General features: G+C 39.0%; 2 protein-coding genes across 3 annotated transcripts in view; one reads left to right on the forward strand and one right to left on the reverse strand.

Annotated features, from left to right (window-relative positions):
- The window catches only part of LOC124861585 (epithelial cell-transforming sequence 2 oncogene-like), a 36,996-nt gene that overhangs the window by 11,260 nt on the left and 1,249 nt on the right, over positions 1-24,487 (forward strand). The window contains exons 9-21 of the mRNA XM_047355430.1: positions 6-98; positions 173-379; positions 452-555; positions 673-816; positions 896-982; positions 1,824-1,933; positions 2,014-2,161; positions 2,252-2,325; positions 2,756-2,912; positions 3,002-3,067; positions 3,171-3,259; positions 3,363-3,535; positions 3,637-3,796. Of these exons, the coding sequence (XP_047211386.1) occupies positions 6-98; positions 173-379; positions 452-555; positions 673-816; positions 896-982; positions 1,824-1,933; positions 2,014-2,161; positions 2,252-2,325; positions 2,756-2,912; positions 3,002-3,067; positions 3,171-3,259; positions 3,363-3,535; positions 3,637-3,770 (1,586 nt within the window). The 3' untranslated portion in view covers positions 3,771-3,796. The remainder of the gene's footprint in view (positions 1-5; positions 99-172; positions 380-451; positions 556-672; positions 817-895; positions 983-1,823; positions 1,934-2,013; positions 2,162-2,251; positions 2,326-2,755; positions 2,913-3,001; positions 3,068-3,170; positions 3,260-3,362; positions 3,536-3,636; positions 3,797-24,487) is intronic.
- Positions 13,671-24,487, reverse strand: part of filip1l (filamin A interacting protein 1-like) — a 105,429-nt gene continuing 94,612 nt past the window's right edge. For both annotated transcript variants that reach the window (XM_047355428.1, XM_047355429.1), the window contains 2 exons: positions 20,899-23,716; positions 13,671-14,402 (listed from right to left, as the gene is read on the reverse strand). In XM_047355428.1, coding sequence (XP_047211384.1) covers positions 14,202-14,402; positions 20,899-23,716 — 3,019 coding nt within the window. In that variant the 3' untranslated portion in view covers positions 13,671-14,201. The remainder of the gene's footprint in view (positions 14,403-20,898; positions 23,717-24,487) is intronic.

A 24,487-nucleotide genomic window follows, 5' to 3' on the forward strand; every position in this document is an offset into this window, starting at 1 on the left:
CACAGCATCAGGTCTTGCTCTGATGTGTGATCTTTCCAATCTGATTGGTCTCAAAGTTCGAGCACCTTTGGGTCTCGCCACAGGCAGTTTCCAGAACAGTGAGTTACTTCTAAAGAAAAAAACGTATCTGTTGTTTCTTGTAGCTGATTATGGTTTTTTTGGCTCAACGTAGTCCTCAGTGAGTGGTCCGGTGGAGACGGTGGTGCTGTACCTGTGGAACAGGACCCAGCAGCTCCAGCTCTGCAGTATATGTTTGACAGTGTGTTGCTGGGCTGGTGTAGGCAGGCTCAGTGGATGGAGGAGGTCCTGGGACAGCTGAGGAACTCCCTGGAGCTGCAGCTTCAACAGGCCAGTGTTCAAGCCAGAGGCAGAGCTCTGGGTGGGTTTAAAGCTAAATGAGGACACATCTCTACTTTGATCAAGTCTAAACACATCTCTGGTTCTTTTCTAGGACTCTTTCTGTGGGAGAAAATCTGCCTTGATAATCTCTGTGTGTCCAGAGAACTCAGTGAAGCACTGACAGTAGGACTTACAACTCTAAGCAGACAGGAAGATGTAAGGCTGCTGTTCAGAAGTTTGTACAATTCATAGAAATGCAGTGGAAATTAGGAAAAGACAATTCGAGCCATTTTAAAGGTGTCCACTTGAATCTTTATCTGTCCTCACCTTCAGAACAGACCTGTAGAGTTTCTGTCCAGCTTCCTGATGAGATGGAGTAAAGAAGAGGACGGAGAGAGAAACCAAGCAGCAGGTGGTTCATCTTCAGCCCCTCAAGGCTTAGAAACATGTCCGGGTCTGATCCAGGAGCTACCGCAGGTCTTTTCCTTTTCAACCTTTCTGTTCTGATGGGACTGAACCGCAAACATAACAAAACATTAGGTGTTTCTATTTTTAGACACCCTTAGATTGGAGATGCTCAGTTGGAAGAGAGGTTCTCCACAGCGAGCGCCTTTATCTGGGAAGGCTGAGTGCTGTGTTAAAGGTAAAACTGCAACACACCTTAACAATGAATACAGTACAGAGTTCATACATTTCGTACAATTCACACTACACTTAGTGTGAACTGCAATGTCCAGGTCAAGTCTGGAAAGAGCACCATTATTATGAAGCAAAGATTTTTGTCTTCTAATCAGAGGTTTTGAACCTATCAGAATCAGAAATAAAACTGGTGTTTCACATGTACGAGGAATTTGCTTTGGTGGTAAGGTGCTACACGTAGACAAACATACAGCTGATGTAAATAAATTTGCAAATATGTAGGTTTTTTTTTCAGAACCACTTCAACAGTTTTTACTGTTTTTGTTACGCTTTCTTTTTTGACATCAAATATATTTTCTGTTTTAGTGTTTTATTCCTAATGTTGCTGCTGTTCTGTTTTTGCTATGCTTCTTTTGTTATTTCTTTCTTTCCTATTTATTTATATCTTTATTTACACTTTTTTTCCTTTTTGTATCTTTTTTTTCTACCTATACCTTATTTTTGCTATTTATTTTATTTGTATTAATTTCCATGTTTTCAGAATTTTTTATTCATTTCTTATTTTTTGATTGATTGATTGATTTGAAATGATGATTTATTTTTTAATTATCATGTTACTTCATAAATTGATGTATGACTTTACAAACGTATCTATTTATACGTTTTAATAATTAATTTATGCATATTTTATTTATTCGGTCATTTTTTTATTATTTGTTTATCTTTATTTATACTTTTTGTCTTTATATGTGTTTTATGTTCACCTGTTGTAAACTTCCTATCCAATTATTTTATTTATTATTTATTTGAATTTGTATGAATTACTACATTTGATTGTTACAAAGGTGTACCAGGAGCCTCTTATGGCAGCTTTAAGCTCCAACAGAGCTATCCTTAGCAATGCTGACATCCAGATTATCTTCCGCCCTGTCGCAGTAATACTTCAGCTCAACAGGTAAAGACTTACGCCTGCTTAGGTGATTCCTGGTGTCAGCTGCCAAGACCAGATAGGGCAGATAAATGTCTGTGTTGCAGTTTGTTTCAGGCTGATTTACAGACCAGGCTGCAGCATTGGGGTGCAGACCAGTGTGTTGGAGATGTGTTTGTGAAGCTCTGCTCCAAACTGAACGTCTACACTAACTACCTTAATAATTACATCAATACCATCCGCACCATTGATAAGGTGAGGACAGGATTGCATTCTCAAAATCTAAAACTCTAAAAAGGATCTCATCTTCACCTTGTTGTGTTTGGGGATGTGTGTGTGCTTCAGTGCAGGGAGGTTAAACCTGCATTCCGGGCTTTTCTGAAGAGAGCAGACAGAACTCTGCCGACACACATGCTGAGGTAGAACATGCTGATTATACTGGGATTATGAAATTAATTTTCACAAGAAAATGATCTAAGTGAAAATAAATACATCAAGCGGTTATAAACTGTTATTTTGTTATCTTCATAAAATCATGACAGTATGTTTGTAAACACTAGCTGACGTCTTATCAATAATTGTGTTTTTAACTAGAAATCTATCACGATTTAGTATAATGACAACATGTTGGGGCAACACATACAAACAGGGAATAATGCTGCATTCAAGTACTACTTGTAAACTACAAAATCCATACTAAACGGCCCACAAAAGAATAATTTATCATAGTACGGTCATCTATAAGTTTTATACTCCACAAAACAGGTTCCAGTGGACTTAGTCGCTCCCCCTCATACTTATATAATATTAATATGTTCTGCTGTCCTCAGTATGTTTATGTTTGTAAAGCCTGCAGGAGCTGCTGCTGTGTCCAGTGTGGCGAATCCACGAGTACGTTACTCTGCTTCAAGCTCTGACCTTACAGACACGACCCGGTCACCCCGACTACTCAGACCTCTGCTCCGCCCTCAATACAATGCTCCAGTTCAGGGAGTTCATACAGAAGGTAAAAGACCTGGAATCAACGCAGAGACTCCTGCAAGGTTAAAGAATATGGAAAAACATCCGTGTTTTTTAACTGCTTTTCTGTTTCAGTTAAAAAGAAACTCAGAGGCAGACAGGCTGCTGGAGGAGACGCAGAAACGGATACAGGGCTGTCCGGTCAGAAGACACAGATATTCCTGTCATGCCTTGAATTATTCCTTATTTATAATCCGTCTTTAACTGTATTCAAATTGTATATATAATTTATATATTTATAAAGAGCCTCATTGAAGGAAACAGGCAGCTGATAATCACTCAGGACGCCATGCTGCTCAGGAGTCCAGATGAACAGATCCCAGACTCACTGAGGTAACAATTCCAGCTGACATTATATGTTTACATGCACATTATGGTTTGATTAGAAATCAGCTGTTTACAGACTTTGAGGTCATCTGCTTTGTTGCACAATCAGGACTTTTGAGCATGTTTTCGACGTGGGACTTTTCCTGTTTAACGATGCTTTAGTTCTGACCCGGAGAAGGTTGCAGCACACACCTTTCACTGTGTGTCATCTGAGCACACACACTTTCTTGGCCTCCGTGGCTCTTTCCAGTCTGGCAGTCAGAGAAATCCTGCACACACGCTGTGAGTTTAAAACCAGTTACAGTTTGCTTCAGTTTGAGCGTTCCATATTGTTTCACCCTCACAAATGTCTGACATCCAGTGGTCAATGTCCTTAACTGCAGACGTGTCTCATGCCTTTGTCCTGAACGGGCCGCACCATTCTTGGGTTTGTGCAACAGAGCAAGGTGAGGAGAAGGAGTACTTTCTGTCTGTGCTGCGATCGGCTATAAACTCTTCCCTGGCAGGACACCAGTGAATGGATGATGAAGATGCACCAGAAAGGTGGAGACATCTGCAGCATAGAATCTTACTTCGCCAATACTGGGTTCCTATGTACTGATCTATGGAATGAGATGTAAATGTTTTCATGTCCAAAGAAGTATGGAGAGACTAGATTAGATATAAATATTTGTAGTTCCTTATCCATCCATCTTACATCCAAATAGGACCTCTGCCAATAGATTGAGAAAACGATGCAAAAAAACATGGAATCCCTTCTCTTGGAGGTCGTTTGGTCGGCTTTATGTTTTAGCAGAAGAAACAAATGACACATACAACAAAAGCAGCTTTGCTTTACCTTCCTTTGTAAAACCTACTTTCCCTAATGCAGCAAAATTTTTTAAATAATGTAACATGGAGGACAAAATATGGAATCATGAGCCACGTGGAATACTTTGGTACACCTCCTCTGGCTTTCCGCAGAGCTTGAATTCTTTGAGTCAGGTTTTAACAGAAATGAATTATTTCCTCAACGTTGTGTTTATATATATATTTGCCTTAACATCAAGTGATTCTATACTTTTTTTGTCAACAAATGTGGATTCTACAATTTTTCACCCACTAAAATTGGTCACAGCCCTCAACTTCATGTGAATCCATATTTTTTTTCCACATTGATTTCAAATTTTGCATCAACACTGATTCAATATTTATCCTTAAGAATGTTTTATCGAAGAGATATTTATTTTATTAACACTGGTAACCTAACCGTTTCCTCAACGTTGAGTCCTCACATTTCTTTCCTCAACATGGAGTGATTTCCATAATTTATATCTGCAATGCTTATTGATTCCATATTAGTTCTCAACAATTAGTAATTCCATATACTTTTCCTCAACATCAAATGATTCCAGATTTCCTTCCAATATATTGAGTGATTCCATATTTTCCCTCAATAATGAGCAACCCCTTATGCGTTTCTTCAACCAAATTGTTTCCATATGTTTTCCCTAATATTGCACACTTTTATTATTTTCTTAGCATTAAATGATTCTACAAATTCCTTCTGCAACATGTAGTGACAGTTATTCTTTCTCCCTTTTTACCAAAATAACCTGCCTTTAAAACTGCGAAATAGAAAAAAACTGAAGATCTGTCTGAAATGACCAGTATTAGTATGTTTGTCTGTTAAAGCGGTAGTAGGAAATTCTGAGAAACCTGTGGACTTAGCTCGAAAATCTCAACAAGCACATCTTACAGTTCCCTTCCCTTTGCTCTCTGCTGTGCTACAGCCCTCCCTCCACAGCTCCTCCCCCTCAGCGGAGCCTGCCGTGAATGCACAGCTTGCTTTTTTTCTTCGGTCTTCTTCCGTTTACCTGTCTTTGTTTTCTGCGCAGGTGCCACTCAATAAACTTTTCCTGTAACATTAGCTTGTTACTCCGCCACAGCTGCAGCACACCTGCAATCGTTAGCTTAAAGTACGGTTCGCACTGTGTGGGGGACGGGGTGTGAGCAGCACGTACATGAGCTTGATTGACACTTCTAAGACATTCCTCCAGGCTCTGATATGGTTGTTTCTGACCGGGAGCGGTGTATGTCTGCAAATGGCAGTAGGACCACTGGGAGGAGCCAGAGGAGCTTGATTTTTTCACAGATCATCTGTTTAATATTCTGCTGTCAGGACATAGTGACAGTTTTGACAAATATGCAAGAAATACATGTTTACAAAAGTTACCTACTGTAGCTTTAACTTAATTTTGTTACCATTTATTGTGATACACTCAGCTTTCTTAATGAGATAAGAAACATTTTGCCTCATCAAAGTGTTGTGGAATTTTCTTATCAAAGTGGGTAGAAGTTGACTCATAACAAGAGAAAATCCGGACTTTGTCTTTATAAGTTTTATTCAAAGGCATTCAGCATTTGAAGACCCTGACACTGAGGTTAGTCAGTGAAACAGAGCCCCGATCAACATTTACACACAGTATTTATAACAGAACATGACAGTGTTATCTCAACTTCAAAGAGTCTGTGTTTTATGACCCCAGACCCTTCTCGGGTTCAGAGGTGACAAAGGTATCTAGGAACCCAGCTGTCCTTCCCAAGATATCACCCTAAAGCATGAGTTTTAACCATTAAACTTCTGATAATGGCTTTTACAGCTTCCTCCTCTAACACAAATGTTCTGAGGAGTGAGGTAACCTAAAGGTCATACACTTTGGAATGCTTACTGTAAGAATTTCCATCTCACTCCCCCCTTGTGATTACAAGACAATCACAACTAAAGGAAAATTCTGCAAAACCAACACCCCTCTCAGCTAACAGACAATCCAAAGCCATTCTATTTGCAAACTCATTGTTCTAAGAGCTTAGGCTGATGGAAGTTGTGACCGTAGGTAGTAAATGAGCTAGATAAAATACTCCAGACCAATTAGCAGGCAGATACAGATATAATCTATTTCCACACATCCAAACCATGTTCTTAAGACATGAGTCCCCTTCTCATAAGGAAAAGTAACAAAAACCCTGGTTAATTTACCTGCCATGCCATGCAACTTACCTCCATCCGGTAAGGCTGTAAGATTAAGAGTTAACACAAAGGGATCTGGGACCAAAGATCCTGAAATAGTATAAGCAGCAGTTCTGATAGGACATGACTCAAATTTATGTCTGTTGATTAAAGCACATAAAACAGATATAATAGCTGCGCAACCTACTGTCTTCCCAAGGAAATAAGGTCTACTTTCCTTCTGTGTAATACAAATATGTGGATCTTTAATCGGATTTCTATTACCCCAAATTCTATAAAGAGTTCCCGTAGACGCACATGTTAAATTAGTCTCAATAGAAAATCTACTAACATTTCTGCTTTCCCTAACAGTATAATTCCTCACCCAAGGAATAATGATCTCCACCAACCTGTTATCTGGAAAGAAAGTAGCTAGGGTATAAGCAGTATCAATAGGAACAGGTCCTAAAAATGGTTGATCATTAAGAGCATGTGGAATCAAACAACAAACATAGCAACTGTCATTTCTAATCTTCCTCACAGTTTGATGCATCTGTTGCCACCAGACATTATCAGTATGATCATGGTAGTCAGAAAAGTGATGAATCTCTCTTCGAATCCGCTGATGAGTATTATTAGCATAATTCTTCAGATTAGCCTTACATTGTCTTTGCTGCACCTTTCCCAAATGAACACAAGAGTTATAAAAAGACTTGCAATACCAATCATTAGCATCAGAACAGACCATCTTCCATATAGCTGCATCGTGACCTTGAAGTGGAAGGTCCTTTCTTCTGGTACTGAAAGCAAACAGTTTTTTTCTAAAGAAAACAAATTATAAACAAACTTAAAAATCCTGCTGCCTCTCCTGAGTGGCTTCAAGCTGCCCTGTTACCAGTCTGGTACAGGTGGGCGGTCGTAGGAAGCTCCTCTAGAAATATATTTAGAAACAGGAACTCTAACCTGCTGGAAGTTAGGCTTCCATAGTCCAACTAAACAACGGTGGAAATGAACACATTCAAATTTGTAATAATACCATAATGATAGATATCAAGCAATAACCATGAAAGTTAGATAAAAGCATCCGAGATTTCGTCCTCAGAGTCAGTTTCGCTGTCAAAGTGGGAGAAAAGAATTTGGCTGACCCTCGCTGTCCAGGCAAAGGAGCCTAGTAGCCACCAAATGTTAAGAAATTAAGGAGAATAAGCATCATGGCGCATGTTTGACTGTCTCTCTGTTGCAGATGTCGCCAGTTCATCATCCAGAGAAAGGTTATGTGCAAATGTGTAGAGGTCTTCCCTGTATGTTTCCTATGTGTCTCTCACTGTGGTGTGTGTGCAGTGAGGCAAATGACCTTACGATTTCTAACTTTCAGGCAATGCGATGGCCTTAAGTAGATTCTGAAATAACGTGGCACTGCCCAAGGGATTATTGTGCCCTTGTAAGAACCGTGTTCTTCAACCACCTCTTCAATCACTCGCCAGTGATCAGCTTACAGTTCTTTGTCTTGTGGTCAAACCTTTCAGGCCGTGGATGATCCAGTTGGAAGATGACTTGTGTCCTGGAAGCCAGATGAAGCTGGAGGAGCTTTCCTGGGTGTCTAGTAGGATCTGATATGGACCATTCCAGCCCTGGACTTCCTGTGTTTTCTCCTAAATTCTCTGACAAGAATCCAGTCGCCAGGAATAAAGGACTGGAGGGTGGAAGTGGCTGTTTCTGGTAATGCAGCCTTCACCGTCTGTGAAACTTGAGAAAACACAGTGGACAGGTTTTGACAGTAAAACAACATCCTACCTTCACACAAAGATGTGGAAGAAAATTATCTTGGCAATATCCCCATGTCCAAATTAGGAGACCTGCCACACAGCACTTCAAAAGGACTGAGATTTGCCTGTGTCCTTTGTCTCAATCTCATATAAGTGAGAACAATAGGTAGAGCCTTCACAGCACTTGGCTAATTTTCAATTCAAAGTCCCATTCTCAAACCTAAGTGCTTAACTACATGAACTTCATCAAAACATCCAACAAAATAAAAAGAATTGATCTTCTGACTTCACCTGATATACTAGCAGTGACCATCAGCTAAATATTCTGAATATCAAAAGGGTGACATGATGTTTGAGGAAGGCCTGATTACAGATCAGTATTTCATAGTTTCAGAATACCCAAAAAGAATTTCAAAAATGGTCTAATCTGTGGAGATGTAAAATTTCACAAAAGAATCAACAGCATACTTTCAGAGAGGTTTTCAGAATGTGGTCTTAGGGAGCTATGCACCATTTATATAAACAAAGTACAACGTCTCTCTCGCATTGTCACTAAGTCCTCACTGGAGGTCTGAGCTACCCTTTTTCCCATGAGTGCTACAACTTTTGGAACCCCATGTTACTTTATTCTGACATTCCCCCCTTCTGGTGCAGGGTCCAACCCATGCGACAATCCAGCAAAAGTTTGAACAAAAATGGTCTAGTAACCAAGATCACATTACATAGAACCAAAGAAATGAATTCTGACATAACTATGTGTCACTATGAATTTAACGAAAGCAACATAAAGAAAATCCAGATGTTTTTAACTGCAATTCAGTTCCATTAACAACAAAACACCTAACTTTAGTTATTCAGTTAATAAATGTCTCACTTAAAATAAGTCACATATCATCCTGATTTGTCTTGTATGAAGATGAGTATTAGATTAATAGACATCTAATGTAATTCAGATGCATAAATCCTACAAATTCGAATCTAATAACTAATTCCCACCAAGTATAAAGTCATGACTCAGATTCTTTATCAAAAATATATTCCTTACTTTTGCATATCTTGAACTGTCAGCTAGCTTAATGGCACCAGGGAAACTTTCGATTTAATAAATCACCAATGATTCTGCATGCAAAACTAATTCTTCAAACTAGTTTAAACTATTTCATTAACCTTTTAATAGTAAAACACATAAATCTAAAAGTCATGCTACATCCAAAAAAACATGTTATTAAGGCAACAATCACTACAAGCATTTTGATTCTATTGTCTCTTAAACAGTGTTAAAACTCAGGAAGGGAAGTACTGAGCGTTACCATGGGAGCAAAGGTGGGCGGAGTCAGGCAGAACTAACCTCTGATTGGCAGCCTATGGGCAGGACCCACAGTTTCTTCATTCCAACCCATCTTAGTGAACCTTAAACTGCAAAACTGTTAACATGCACCTACCTCAGAAACAAGCTGCTTCTTAACTCTCCTGAAAACACAAAGTTTTAATCAATCTGGGATTTAGAAACATTATTTTAAACATGGATTATTGTTTCATGCAACATATAAACAAACATTAATTCCAACAAAACAAACACAAAACATCAAAGACAGACAAATGGCCAAATTTGAAGCTTCAAGAATTCAAATAAACTTTTAACAATCTCTTTTCAGAATATGTTTTCTCAACCCTATCTTTTAATGCTATAATTGATCAATGTTGTTATGACAATCTTCAGGATCTTTTTTTTTTTTAAATGAGTGCACAAAGTCCAAAAAATCTCAAAGTATTTAGAAGCACAGCAACAGTTTTCTCTTAAATAAATCCAAATTCACTGATGCTGAAACCTTTTGCTAATTCTTTGTACTGTAACTCTATAATAATAACTACAATCCTGAGAGTTATTGTTATAATTCTCTTTTGTTTGGCTCAATTTGATCGCAGCTGTATTGCAGAATTTCAGGTTAAATGCAAAGAAGTATTTTAATTCAATTCAATTCAAATTCAAATTCAAAGATACTTTATTGATCCCCGAGGGGAAATTAGAAAAGCCGGCGTTGACATTTTTATGGTATATTCAAACTAAACAAAAACTGCAGTGTTTAACTTAATCAGAAATTAAGATAAGAAGCTTGACTCCAAACTGGACTTTTTCCCACATAGTGTTTCAAAAAGAACAAACATCATTTTCTTTAATTTGGGCTATTTAAATTTTGAGAGTTGGGGAGAACTTATTACTAGAACCCCTCTTTTACAATCCAAATGCTGATAAATGTTCCAATATTTTATCTCTTAGTAATCTCACTTTGTGTACCTTTCTACTCCTATGTATTCCTTTAATCTTTAAACCCTAAGAAATCAAACAAGGAGACTGGAGTTTGAGCCGACCATCCTCTTACTGTTAAGAGGGCCTTTATTTCTTTTCTTTTCCTAAAATGAAGGATTTTACTTGTCTTGATTCCGTTATAAAAATCCTAACCTTGGTTCCAAAACAAAACTCTTCAACGCCAATCTGTGTTTCCCAGAGTAGAAATTTTGAGTATTATTGCATTTCAAAGCCACCAAAATGACCGGAACCCATCATTGGCTTAGATCTGTTTTAATAGGTAATCGGTCTACCTTTAATTAAATATTATGATTTTATGGACCCAAAATCTGTGGCTTACGGGCTTCAGGAGTCCAGGAAGCACAGGTTGAGTACTACTGCATTGAACAATGGTGTTAACTTTCTGCAGAGATTGAAGGATTGGCTAAATATATAATTTCTGCTTGGACAATAATCAGATTTAAAATTATTAGTTCACAGCTCCTAATTTACCTCAGATCATATTTGCTCCTAACCCAGTTCATAAGAAGCTTCAGACAACATTATGCTAAAAAGCCAAAAACAAAACAAAACAAAAAACACAGATCTGTTTTGAAATAAAGAAACAGCATGCTTAAAAAAACGTGGTTCTGTGGTGGAAAATAACTCCACAGTTCTGAAGGCCTTTTCTATGCAGTCTTTTAGGGAACATGAGATTAGTTTAATTTTTGTGTGGTACCACTGTCCAATCAGAATCTTTCTTACCTTCAAAAATAAAGCAAATTTTTCCCATTCTCATTTTAAAGGTTTGTTTTACCAAGGAAAATGTGTTTAACAAAACCAATTACTCTCAAAAGTTTTAGAAAACAACAAGTGTTTTAAGACTCCTATGCAACACAGAACTGATCAGGTTTCTTTTTCCTTCTTCAAAGGGAAAAAAAAGGAAACTGCAGAACCACGCCTTTCATAGTTTTTGTCAGGACCTGATATAAGGTACAGTGTAAATCAACACGATGCATGAATCAGAAGAGGAAAAAAAACCCTAATAGAACCTCTTCCCAGCAGTCGCTATGAAAAACAATGAATTTGCACCTTCCACAAGCGTCAGTTAGCACTTGTGGACAAAAACTGCACCAAACTGTAAATACTGTGTCAGAGACTGTATGAAGACCATCTGCAGTAAAACTAAGCCTGTTTTAATGAGGTCTCTACCCATTAGATTTATGGGATACAAACTCTGACAACAGAAAATAATGCCTGAAGGAGAAACCCATCAGGTGTTACACATGCGCTGGGTTTTAAAAATACTCCTTCATGAGATCTGTCCTGAAAATAACATAGAAACACATGGTTACTGCTGAGTTTTGGAGATGTTGTAACTTCCTCTGCTTTTAATAACTTTTAATAACTAGAATAATTTACCCTGAATATTCCACGACGAAAGAGAACTTGCTTCTCTGAAAGAATTAACCGGAAAGTATCAAATGTACTAAGTTATCACCCTTTTAAAGATACTTTTCTAACCCTAAAATAATATTTTAACCCGCTATATCTGTCAACGTCAAGCAAGCGTCACATGAGCAGCGGTTAATAAGCGTTCTTCGTTGCAGAAAATAGGAAAAGATTTATGCAAATGTGTTTGTGTGTTTGTACGTTACCCCCATCAGTTTGTAAATCGCTCCAGAGTCAGACTGTCATGGCACAGAGTTCTCTATCAGTCCAAAAAAAAAAAACCAGGCCCTTCCCAGGTCTTTTGGTGAGACATTCAATCATTCTTTGTCCACTTTAACTTCTCCAGGACGGAGAAAAAAGAAACTTTGCTCCGGCCTGTTTCTCTTCTGCCCGCATAAGATGCTTTCAATATAAATCCAGTGGTTCACTCTTCTGGCTCTGACAAACAGCATGGATCGTTGTCCATCTCAGTGGGGCCAGACTTCTTCTGAGTTTCGTTCTGGTGGAAACTCACACTGTGATTTGCAACAAGCAGGCAGACAGGAAGGCAGATCTCTCTCTTTCAGGCCGTGTTGAAGAAGCGTCTCTGGCGGAGTAGCCATGGAGAAGGGCAGGTTTCTAAAATCCAGACTCAAAAACGCAGATGTTGAACTCAAATCCCATATATGTAAGTTTAGTATAGGTTCAGATTTTTCACAAAGAAATATTATCAGTCAGTCAGTCAGTTGTCCACCTGCCTGTCACTTCCTTCCACAACATGCACTATACTCCTTTCTAAAACAACTTTCTTTTCGACTCTCTTACGTCCCTTTTCACTTTTACCTTCTTTTCCGACTTATCGCAATATTTAAGACAAACGAAACTTCCTTCAGGAAAGTTTTAACTTTTTTTTTTTACTTATTTAAACTCAAACTTCCATACTGTGAAAACCCAAACTTATCTTCCAAATTAAAGCACATTTAACACAATCATCCCCACTTTTTCCTTTCATTATTTTATAAATCAGAGTATGAAGAAGGAGAAACCCTGATGCCTCAAGGTTCTGGAACCATTGTTTTTTTCCTTTTTACCCATTCAGCGGCACGTCTGCCGTCTGGCTTTATGAGGTATAGAAAATTGCTAAAAACCACCCGCAAAACCCTGTGTTCTGCTTTATCCCATTGTTACCAATGAGAACCTCCCTGTATACCTTAACAGGGTGACCGGGCCCTCAGCTGATGTCCTCCCTCTCGCAACTCCGGAACCTAATTAATTAGTTAGGAGATGATGGTTAATGTGTAATAAAAATAATAATATACATTATATCATACAGAGCAACTTCTCACCCAGATATATTTGAAGACAAATAGTTTGGATCCAATTGGCCAGAAGCCGCAGGCGGGCACCCGGACTCCCCTCCGTAATGTGGAAGTGGACTGAGAACAACTCTCAGGCTGGCCAGGCGTCCGTGTCCCATCCTGCGGTTTCCTCTGGCACGTTAGATCCTGTTCGTAACGCTAAAATTGTTGTGGAATTTTCTTATCAAAGTGGGTAGAAGTTGACTCATAACAAGAGAAAATTCGGACTTTGTCTTTATAAGTTTTACTCAAAGGCATTCAGCGTTTGAAGACCCTGACACTGAGGTTAGTCAGTGAAACAGAGCCCCGATCAGCATTTACACACAGTATTTATACCAGAACATGACAGTGTTATCTCAACTTCAAAGAGTCTGTGTTTTATGACCCCAGACCCTTCTCGGGTTCAGAGGTGACAAAGTTATCTAGGAACCCATCTGTCCTTCCCGAGATATCACCCTAAAGTGTGAGTTTTAACCATTAAACTTCTGATAATGGCTTTTACAGCTTCCTCCTCAGATGTTCTGAGGAGTGAGGTAACCTAAAGGTCATACACTTTGGAATGCTTACTGTAAGAATTTCCATCACAAAAGTATAAAAGGTTTTTATTGAAATGAAAAATAACACACGTCATATTTTAATGAAGGAGCTGCATTACAGCTCATTATTTCTATACATTATTGCCACTGTTTTTCAAATATTCCTGTGTCCCATCTCCAGAAATGGATACACGCGTCTTCATTATCTGCATATCACAACAGAGACCAATACAAATACTCATGGTAAAAACATACATACAGTTTTTATTTAACACATACATATATAACACGCTTTGATCTAATATTTTCATTTCATTGCTGTTCACAGGGACATCCTCACTTAAATAAATCTTTTGCAGCATGTAATTCATTCTCAATAGTTAGTTGGTTATTAAATGAAACATTCTCCAACATGTGCACACAGAATAGAATACAGACACAATAAGCAGCTGCATGTAGTCACTTTTAGAGCACCACTGATTAGGATTTTATGAAATGGAACATGGAGCGACTCATTTAACTCAGCACAATATATATTCTGTCTGTTCTAAGTGAATCATTGAGGAATAAAAGCAATGATGTCACTGTCTCCGGTTCACTAGATTCGGGTTGTTTTTAGAATGTGATGTAGGCGTGTGTGAGGCCGGCTCTCTTCCTGTTTCAGGAGCCAGCAGCGGTTGCCCTGGGTGTGTTGCAGGGTTGTTTGTGCCTTTTTGGGAGCTGAATCCCTTTGGTTTAGGGATTCTTGTCGGTCCTGGACGTCGGAATGCTTCTAGAGGTATCTGAGGGGGAGATACACAAACGATTAATGAGAAGCTTGGCAGTTTAATAAGATAAAAAAGGTTACATACACAAAAAGGTTAGGCTATATTCGAAGCACAATTTTCAGTTGCATGTAGACAGAATTGCCTGATTTATTTCTGAGATGTGTTGCAGTACCTACGAAATCCAGTAGAGGGAAGCAAACCATTTCTTAACATGACCACAATTTCTGAATTATGCTCCTTATTCAGTGTAAATAAAATAAGCGGAAAATTCATAGAATACATCATGTGGTGTATATATATATATATATAATATATATATATATATACATATATATATATATATATATATATATATATATATATATATATATATATATATATATATATATATATATATATATATATATATATATATGTATATATATATATATATATATATATATATATATATTAAATAAATGGTGTGTCTGGTGTATTTGTACTCAGCCCCTTATCTTGTTACTCATAAATAAAATCCACTGCAACCAACTGAGAGATTTGACGACTGCTAAAACAAAACCACAAGATGTCACACTTGCAGTTTGCTACAATAAGTAAATAGCTCATGTCAAGACATCAGATAACAACGGGTCACAAAGACTGCACAGAGTCACGTAGGGGCCACAGCAAACGTGGAAGAAGGTACAGAAATAAAAATGGGACGCTAACGCTTCACATCATTCTGAACACACTGTCTCTACGTTGAAACATGGTGGTAACAGCATCATGCTGAGGAGATTATCTTCAGACTTTACATGAAAGCTTGTTAGAGTTGATGGAGAAAAAAAACGTCAGTGGCTCCTAAAGACTCCAAACTGGACCCTGAACATACAGTTAAATGCATTAGATGAAAACGGATATTAATGGAAGTCTAATTGAGTTTGATCTATTTTCCAAAGCAGAATGGGCGACAAGTTCAGACTCTTGAAAAGTTTACCAGAAGACCTGCAGCTGTAATTGCAGCATGTTGGTTCTTGAAGTAGACACAAATCCTAATGGTAGGAAGAGACCCTCATATTGTCCCAGTGCATCATTTTTGCTTAAAAAGCATTGACCATTTCTGATGCATGGCCGTCAAACAAATCAAGCAGCTCATGTTCTCAAACAACTCGCTGCTCCTTTGAGCACGCAATCACATTTTAATCAGCGTGTTTACTTGTGCAGCCTCAGGCCAAGATGCTGATGTAAATCATTTTTGGGGGGGAAAGTGCCGTTTAAAGCGTATCCTGTTTATAGTAACCCCGATAAGATGTCTGCACGGTTACACAGCTTTGCACGCTCAACCATAAACTTTCATTCAATTCTTGCTAATTCATGACGAGAGTTATATAAACAGCTGCTACATGAATAAGAGGTTTTGCATGTAGACTGGAGTTTATGTGCTCGAAACTTTGAACACTTTCAGGAGAACAGAGGGTAGCAGTCATTTTGTTCAGAGTTGTCATGGGAATATAAGAGGCACAAAGCACAACTTCCTTCTCAAGCACTCTTCCTTTTCCTCTGCGCTCTGATCTCTAGAAATGCTTCTCCCTCATGACCACCTCTATCTGAATTATTCACGGTGCAGGATTCAAGGTACCCGAATGTCTTTGTTTTTACATTGACATACTTTTGAGCAGCTTATTCTTCTTGACAACGTGTCATCGGTCTGGTCTGAGACTCAAACATCTCAGAGCATTTCCAGCAGTTTCATCACACATCCCTCAAGCACACACTTACGTTTGCTCATACGTGCCGTGAAATTGCGAGAATCACCAAAATCACCTCGGAGAAGTACTTCCTTAAATATTTAGGAGAATTTCGAGATAAGTGTTGGTTAATGGGCCAGAAAATCCAAAGTGGCTCAAGTACATGGGAGCATTGTTAATTTTACACCAACAAAAAGAGAGTGTGGTTTTGTTCTCTCGTATATCATTGCAGCGGGAGTGAATGTCACATTATCGCTCTCTGTGCACATTTATCTTCCTCAGCTGAACCCGATGAGTTCAGTTTATGAATCAAGTAAATCGTAAGCGAGTCAGGGGGTAATTGAGGTTGCAGACAGACGTCTCAGCTGCTGGTGGTTTATCAAGTGGTTCTCTAATGAATAGCATCTTGTTTGGCCCCTGAGTCGTTTCATCGCACCCAGACAGTTTTGGATCTGGTTTCCACAGCTGCGCCTTTTTTTATGTGTACAATTTAATGCTTTATTTCATCATCTCATGATTGGTGTGTGTGTGCGTGCGTGCGTGCGTGCGTGCGTGCATGTGCGTGCATAATGGAACTGGGATTTGCTTCACACCTCTTGCCACAGGAGCGATGCTTGTTTGGGATTTAGAAATGTGAAACTTTCACAGTATTAGCAGTGCTGTGAAAAAGTACTTGACTCTTTATGGATTTCTCCAGTTTTCAGATTTTGTTTTGTCAGACTTGTTGAAAATTATCATATTATCAAACTAATTTTAATAACACACAAGGATAATGTGATACTAATGGAATATAAAGCATTTTTCAAATTGTCATTTCATTTTTTAAGGATAATAAGCTAAAAAGTCTGACCCTATATTAAAAAAGTAGCCCGATAGTTAGATCATGAATTAGCTGAATAATCACATTTTTGGAACGTCAAGTTCAGTTTTACAAACCACACCCTGCCCTGAATGCTGCAAGGCCAACAGAACAAGAAACCCTTTAATTAGGACCTGACTAAAGGGATGAAGTAGGCCAGAACATCTCAAAATGAAAACCTATTGTGCTCCAATCTACAGAAATCTTAAGAATAGATTATAAACAAAGTCATTGGCACTTATTAACCTGTAAAGGATTACAAAGCCATTTTAAGGGCTTTGGGACTCCAGCGAAACACAGGGAGAAGCATTATTCATCAATGTTGAAAACAGGGAGCAGTGGTTAACCCAGGAGTGGCTGGCCTCCCAGAGTTACTCCAATAACTCATCCAGAAGGTCACAGAAGACCTAGAACAATAACTGAAACAGTGTAGGGCTCATTTACCTCATTTAGGGTCAGTGTTCATGATTCAGCAATAAGAAAGAGCCTGGGCAGAAATGGCCTCCATAGGAGAGTTTCATTGTGAAAACAGTTGCTGACATAAACAAACAAGGCCTGTTTTGTATTTAACAAAAAACATCTTTACAATCCCGAAGACTCTTGGGAAAATATTCTCTGAATTGACTAGACAAAAGTGGAACTTTAAGGAAAATGTACGTGCAGTTATACCTGGTATAAATGAATCCCAGAACAAAAACCGTCCCTAGAGTCAAACAAAGTGGTGGTAATGTGATGCTTTTGGTTGCTTTGCTGTTTCAGTACAGGTATAACTTGCCATAATTGATAGAACCATGAGTTCTACTGTCTAGCAGAAAGTCCTTAAGGAGAATGCCTTTCTAACAGTTTGTGACCTTAAGCTCAAGTACATTTGGGTTATTTTCAGGACAATGATCCAAAGCACATCAGCAAGTCCACTTCTGAAAGGCTTTAAAAAATAAAGGTTTTGGTGTAGCCTAGTCAAAGTCTGGAGATAAGTTTGATTAAGATGATCTGTGATCTAAAACAGGTGTAAAAGACTTGTTGCCACTTATCTCAAATATTTGGTAGAAGTTGTAGCCTGACAATAACTGCTTTCTGTTTTTACTCAGGTTGTATTTATCTGATATGCAATGATGATGTGAAACATGTAAGTATCACAACAAAGCAAAAAGAGAAGAAACCTGTAAGGGGTCAAATACTTTTTAAAGTGGATTTGCTTCTCTCTTTCTAGATATTGCATTGCTTCTGACAATGACATTAAAGAGGAATCATGCTCACATCCTGTCATTACTTCTTATTTCTTTCTCTGTGTACATTTCATCGTTTTTTCTTAATTTTATGAATCATACACACGTATTTTTCCACTGTAGGCGTGTAACACCTCCCCCCCACCCCACCCCACCCACCTTCTAGAGGAATGCCTATACATGGATGGCTTTCTGTAAGCTTTGTTGATGACTCACTTCATAGGGCAGGGTATGTGGGGGGAAACGAGGAAAATAAAACAGATGGTTTGGGTTACTGATTGGCAAACTGCAGGAGGTCTTCAAAAACTTCGAGTGCAGGGGATAAACATGTTGAAAAAAAGCATTAATCTGTCTCAAAACCAAATTCATTGAGTTTAATGAAGGACTGCCCTCTTAAAGCAGAGGTGGGTGACCTGGGGGTATGTGTGTGTGTGTGTGTGTGTGTGTGTGTGTGTGTGTGTGTGTGTGTGTGTGTGTGTGTTTGTGTGAGGGGGGGGTTAAGTTAACTAGTAAGACTAATTCACTGTTCAGTGGCTCTAACTGGTGATTGGCAGGTCAAGTACTCAAAAACAGTGAGTTTTAAATTAAAGTTAAAGACAGATGCTTTGCTGCATAAATAGGGAAAATCAAGAAATTCCTTTATATTCATAGTTAAAACTGCCTCAACCAAAACACTTTCAATACATAATTTTTTTTTTCTTTTGTATGCTCATTGTTTTGTACAATTGACTGATGACGTAGAAAAAAAAATCTGAATTGGCCAAAATTAGAGTGGATTGTGGATGATTCTATGTCTTGACTATTAGATGTTATCCTTAGACTATTTATTGTTATCTTGTTTACAATACCATCCCTGGCTGTTCTGTTCATAATAGTGTAAGCAAATATCACAAGTTTATGTTAGCTGTTTAATTATTTGAGTGGTCTGCTCAGGTGGAGCCTATTCCAAACAATGCAACTGTCTTTCTAAGTGAGGGACAAATGTAAAGAAGAAGAAGCTTCCTTTCAGCCAGCTGACCAGCAGTGTGCAGCAACCGGTGGGAGAGGGTGTATAGCAGAATATAGCGTAATAATTTAGCCATTTTAAATGTTAAGCCAAAAATATAATCAGATTTTGCCAATAGGGTAGCATAAAAAATAACAGCAACTGCAGCTGATAATTGAGTAATAAATAGACAGAACTGCATTTCTTTTAAATTTGTTTTTTTTTGTGTCTGGAGGGGGGGTGGGTTCAACAGATAATTCTCTAATAGGGTCATAATAAGTGCTACATAGTAAGTGTCCATGAATGAAATGAGGACTAAACCTTCCAAAAATGTTTTTGCAAAATGCTCAAGAACTGTAAATAACTCCAAAAAATCTCCTTTTAATAACATGTTTTCATTACTGGCTGCAGTAATAACTGCAATAACGCAGCCAGTAGTGTAAAAGGTTTATTACATTTAAAATTGGCTGAATTATTGTTTCATTTGCAAGTATTGGCCATTATTACATCACTGATTGTGAAAACATGAGTCTAAAACCTTTTTTGCATTATTTTGTCTCACTTTGATTCTTACTGCTTGTTAAAGCCAGTGTTGGGAAAGACCATAGTTTTTTGAAGCAGCTGCAGTGAGCCTTGCCTTAGTTTAGTCAGAACTTTGAGATCCGATTTCCTTTAAACTGAAAAATTGCAATACAAACGCTACCTTTAAGCCCTCTACAGTATATAATTGGTTTTAAAAGGTATAAGATACAGTTTTAAGGTCTAATAAGATGCAAAAATCCAGTAAAAAAGCCTTCCTTTCACACACTGCAATGTCAATTTTACTTTTGTTTCAGGAACACATGTAAGTCCTAAGCTATTTTTGGGCCAAGCAGTGATTTGCCTCCACCAGCAGCTTTATGGTACACCATGTTAAGGTCTAAAGGTTTCAAGCAGAGTTTCCATTCAGTCATTGCAGAGAATTCCAAGTTAACATCACCCTGCTTTTCATTTTCAGTCACTGGGTTTCTGGGCACTGGATGTAGGAAGAAACAATGACATCAGCCTATGATTTTAGATCAAGCAAGCAAACACATGTGAGAATCCCAGGAAGTTGCTTTATCTGTGTCTGTGAAAGTCTTTTATAGATTCATGGGAAGTTCTGAATGAACACAATGGACTTGAACCCTGTTAACATGGAGCAAAAATCAAACAGTAGAATTAAATCTGCAGACAATCACCTTTGGGTTTAATCTTTAATGGATCTCCCTCAAAACATGCTGGTTTTATTGAATAAATGAAATCAGCAAGCATGGATGACAAACTAAAACAAAATCATTTTTCACACACTTTAATTATCCCTAAAAAAATCAAACAGCTCAAGCATAATGTAGTTTGTGAAATATAGTGAATAAAAACTGGCACGATACATCAGTGTGAATCAGACTACATGGCAAATCGGCCATTGAGTACAATACAGTAAGTGCACGAGTGGGAACCTGGTGGCAGATTGTTCTTACTTTTTTTCATGCAGTCGGTTATTTATTTATTTATTTTTTTGTTTTATTGCACGACACCGAACAAACCAAAATAAAACGTTCAACATTCAACTCATAAATGAAGAAAAACAGACATGGTTCTAAGTATAGTTAGACCTAAAGATGATAGACTTCAGAACTGAGGATGGGATGAATGGTTTTGGGGACTGTGGGGGTCACTCATAGGCATTACTTACTGTAATTTGTGATGGCCTTTGGTTTGGGGTAGACGTGGGCTTAATCATGATGCTACTTGTGATTTTACCACTGCCTTTGGTAACGGGAGTGCTGCAGTTTGCAATAACCTGAGTCCTTTGCTCCTGGAGTCCAGGCACTTGTGAAGGGGTGCTGATGCTCTGAATGAACGGGCTTCCTAGGTGAATGTGGATTTTATTATCCTCTGTGGTGATGACATTTGGGCCCGAGCTGTTGGACCTCTGCACCTGCCAGATGCTTTGCCTCTCTGGAGTGACACGGAAGACGGCGTGTCCGCCTACAACCTCCACGGGCTCTGTGGAAAGGGAGCGATCCTGCGAGCCTGTTGTCACAGATACGATTTGTATCGGTGACATGGCTCGCTCTGGTGTTACAGAACCACATGACTCTGGGGTCATTGCTCTGGAGTAAGCAGTCATAGTGAAAGGCGATTGGGCTCTATCTGGGGAGCACGGTTCATCTGAGAGGGAGGAACACTTGGATTTAGTTGTTGGAGAAATGGATTTTGTGGTAGGGGAAATGGAAGCATTCTGAATGATCGTAATTCTCTGCTTGGGGGGACCTCCACTTGTTGGTATGACAGCAGTGCTGGTGAATGACTGAGGGTTTTCTGTGCTCGGACTGGTGATCTCTAGTGTTGCCGTGTTGTGTCCGTGGTCAGGAGTCACTTTTATATGCAGTGGCTGGCCAGGACTGTGGGTCAAAACCACATCTCCAGGCTGGACGTGGTTGCTGTTATGCCGTGGTTGCATTTTGCCATTAACCTGATGGGCAGAATCTTTGGTTTTCAGGAATGGGCCTCTTGATCGTCTAAGGTTGTTGTTTAGATTGTTGACATTGTTGATAAGTGAAGGGCTATATTTGGTGAGTTGTAGTTCGTTGCTGTAATTTGTGCCATCATCAGCCACGCTTTCATCATAGAGCTTCCCATTGACTACCGCTCGTTCCAGGGGTACCATGTTCTTGCTGTTAGGAGACATGAGGTCAGGCGGTTCCGTCTGAACCTCCTTGGTAGACACATGCAGGTCTGAAAATCGCCTTCCGTTCATGCCTGGGCGAAGGCTTTTGCTGAAGCGTCTGTATCTCTCCAGCTCTCGAGTTAGAGTTTCCATTTCTCGGGCCAGTTCTTTGTTTCTCACCTCTTGCTGGGTCAGTTTTCTCTGCAGAGTAGTGTGGTCAGTTTTTATGCTGCAAATGGACTCCTCTGTTCCCATGTATTCATGAATCTTCTCTTTTAAAGCTGCTACCTCTCTGGACAGATGGCTAGATTTTGCCTCCTCTTCCTTCAAGCGTTTATAAAGGACATGCTCTTGGTTACACTCTTTCTTTTCAGCCAGTTGGTACATTGAAAGCTCTTTTCTGGATACTTCCAGCTCCTCCATCAGGGCTCTGGCTCTTTCTTGTTCATTGGCAAACCTTTTCTCCAGTGTTTCATACTCTGGTGTTTTTAATGAGTCACCCTCTACCAGTTTCATGTCCTTTAATTTACATCTAAGGCGTTCAACCTCCTGTGTCAAATCTTTGATTTTGTTGTCTTCTTGCTGGAAGCGATTAGCAAGAGGTGTTTTGAGTTGCTCCTCTTTCGCTTTGCTTCTCAGATATTCCCTCTCAACTGTCTCAAGTGACTGCAATCGTTTCTTCATCATAGTGATCTTAGACTCCAAATCTTTATTCCTCTCTTCCTCAGCTCTTAGCTTGGCCTTCAAGTCATCCCTTTCCTTTGTTGCAATGCACATTTTCTCCTCTAGCTCTGCCTTTGACCTTAATGTCTTCTTGCTCTCTTCTATCAGCTTCTCTGTGACGGATGTAACTTTGTCTTGCTCAGCCTGGAGCTTGCCTGTGCTGTTTTGCACCCTGTTTTCCATTTGCTTCAGCTTCTCTGCCATTGCTTTTCTCTCATCTACCAGCATAACCGTCAGAGTCTTTAACTTGGTCAGTTCTTCCTTCAGCATCTGCTCGGTCTTGACCAGCATGCCTTCAGCAGCCTCTAATTCTTTGACTCTGACTTTCAAGACTTCCAGTTCACTGCTCAGAACCTTTGACACAGTCCTCTCCTTTTCCAAGTTACTTTTGAGTAAGATGCATTCTTGTTTGCTTTTACTAAAGGCATCTTCCAGTTTTTCTAAGTCTGTAATTCTGTGGTTCAGTTGATCAACTTCAGCTTTCAAGCACTGGCTCTGTTTGGTCTCTTTCTCCAGTTTCTTGTTGAGGTCTCTACACTGGTCCTCCATTCTGATCAACTCCTCATCCTTCCCCTCCATCTCAAGAACTCGTTTTCGTAACTCTTCAAGCTCCGACATGAGGCTCGAGTTTCCACACTCACCTCGGCTAATTTTGTCCCTCAGCTCCTGCAGCTCCTCCTCAGCCCTTCTCAGGGTCTTGTTGGTCTCCCCCAGCTCATCCAGTTGCCGGCTAAGTGCCGACAGCTTCTGGCGTAGATGCCTGTTTTGAGCATCCTCGCTGGTCAGTTTGGCAGTCATGGCTTCCTGTTCTTGATGGTGTCGACTGGTTTGGTCACGCAACTGAGCCTCTAAGTGAATTATCTTTTGCTTCTCTTCCTGCAGACGAGCATTAGCCAAGCTCAGCTCTTCCTGAGCTTGAGAAAATCCAGCGTTGAGATCTTGGACCTTGACTGTTTTCTGATTTAGCTGTTCAGTTAGACGCTGCTGTTCATCCACAACCATCAACGCAAAAGACTTGAGTTTTGTCAGCTCTTCCTTTAGACTTGCTATCTTTTTGTTGTTTTCTTGGTCTTTTCTTTCTTGATAGGCCTTTTCCTGATCAATTAACAGCTTTAACCTGTAAAAACAGAAAACGTTGGATTTAAAAAAACTCAGTTCAGAATGAGCCGTTTACAATCCATACAACACTGAGGAGGACTAAAGTTTTAATACCAAAGAAAACTTTACATATCAATAAACACAGGTTTAGGGTCACGGTCTTAAATATCTGTGGTTATTAGTTTTTCCCTTGTTGCCAACTAAATCTCATATGAACAAGATACCTGAGCTATGAGTTTAAATATGTGTCTGTGTAATGTAACAACAATGAACTGTAGAATGTTTGCAATGTGGTTCAAGGTGTTCTGTCATGAGAAAAACAGTTCCCTTTTGTTTTCTCCATTGGCTTTGAAAGGGAAGGTAGCAGCCAGGAGCAGCTAGAATAGAATAGAATAGAATAGAATAGAATAGAATAGAATAGAATAGAATAGAATAGAATAGAATAAACCCAAACTGGGGAAATTATCTTGTTAACGACAGCACAAATTCAAAATCCACACATATGAAAAAGTATATGAAAAATATGGGAATAATTTATAAAAGAGACAATAATCTGAGAGATTTAAAAAAAATGACAGTATGTACAGAAAATATATACCTTTCTACACATCTCTATATAAGCTATTAATCAAATGTACTTGACTCAATCATCTTCAGTGTGAATACCTCTATCAAAGCAGTACAGATGGAGCATAAAGACATCAGCAATGACCTTAGAGAAGTAATTGCTGATGCCTATCAATCTGAGAGGGCTAAGGTTATTTCCAAAAAATGGAAATTCATCATTCAA

The sequence above is a fragment of the Girardinichthys multiradiatus genome, chromosome 24, assembly GCF_021462225.1.
Source record: "Girardinichthys multiradiatus isolate DD_20200921_A chromosome 24, DD_fGirMul_XY1, whole genome shotgun sequence".
Classification (NCBI taxonomy): domain Eukaryota; kingdom Metazoa; phylum Chordata; class Actinopteri; order Cyprinodontiformes; family Goodeidae; genus Girardinichthys; species Girardinichthys multiradiatus.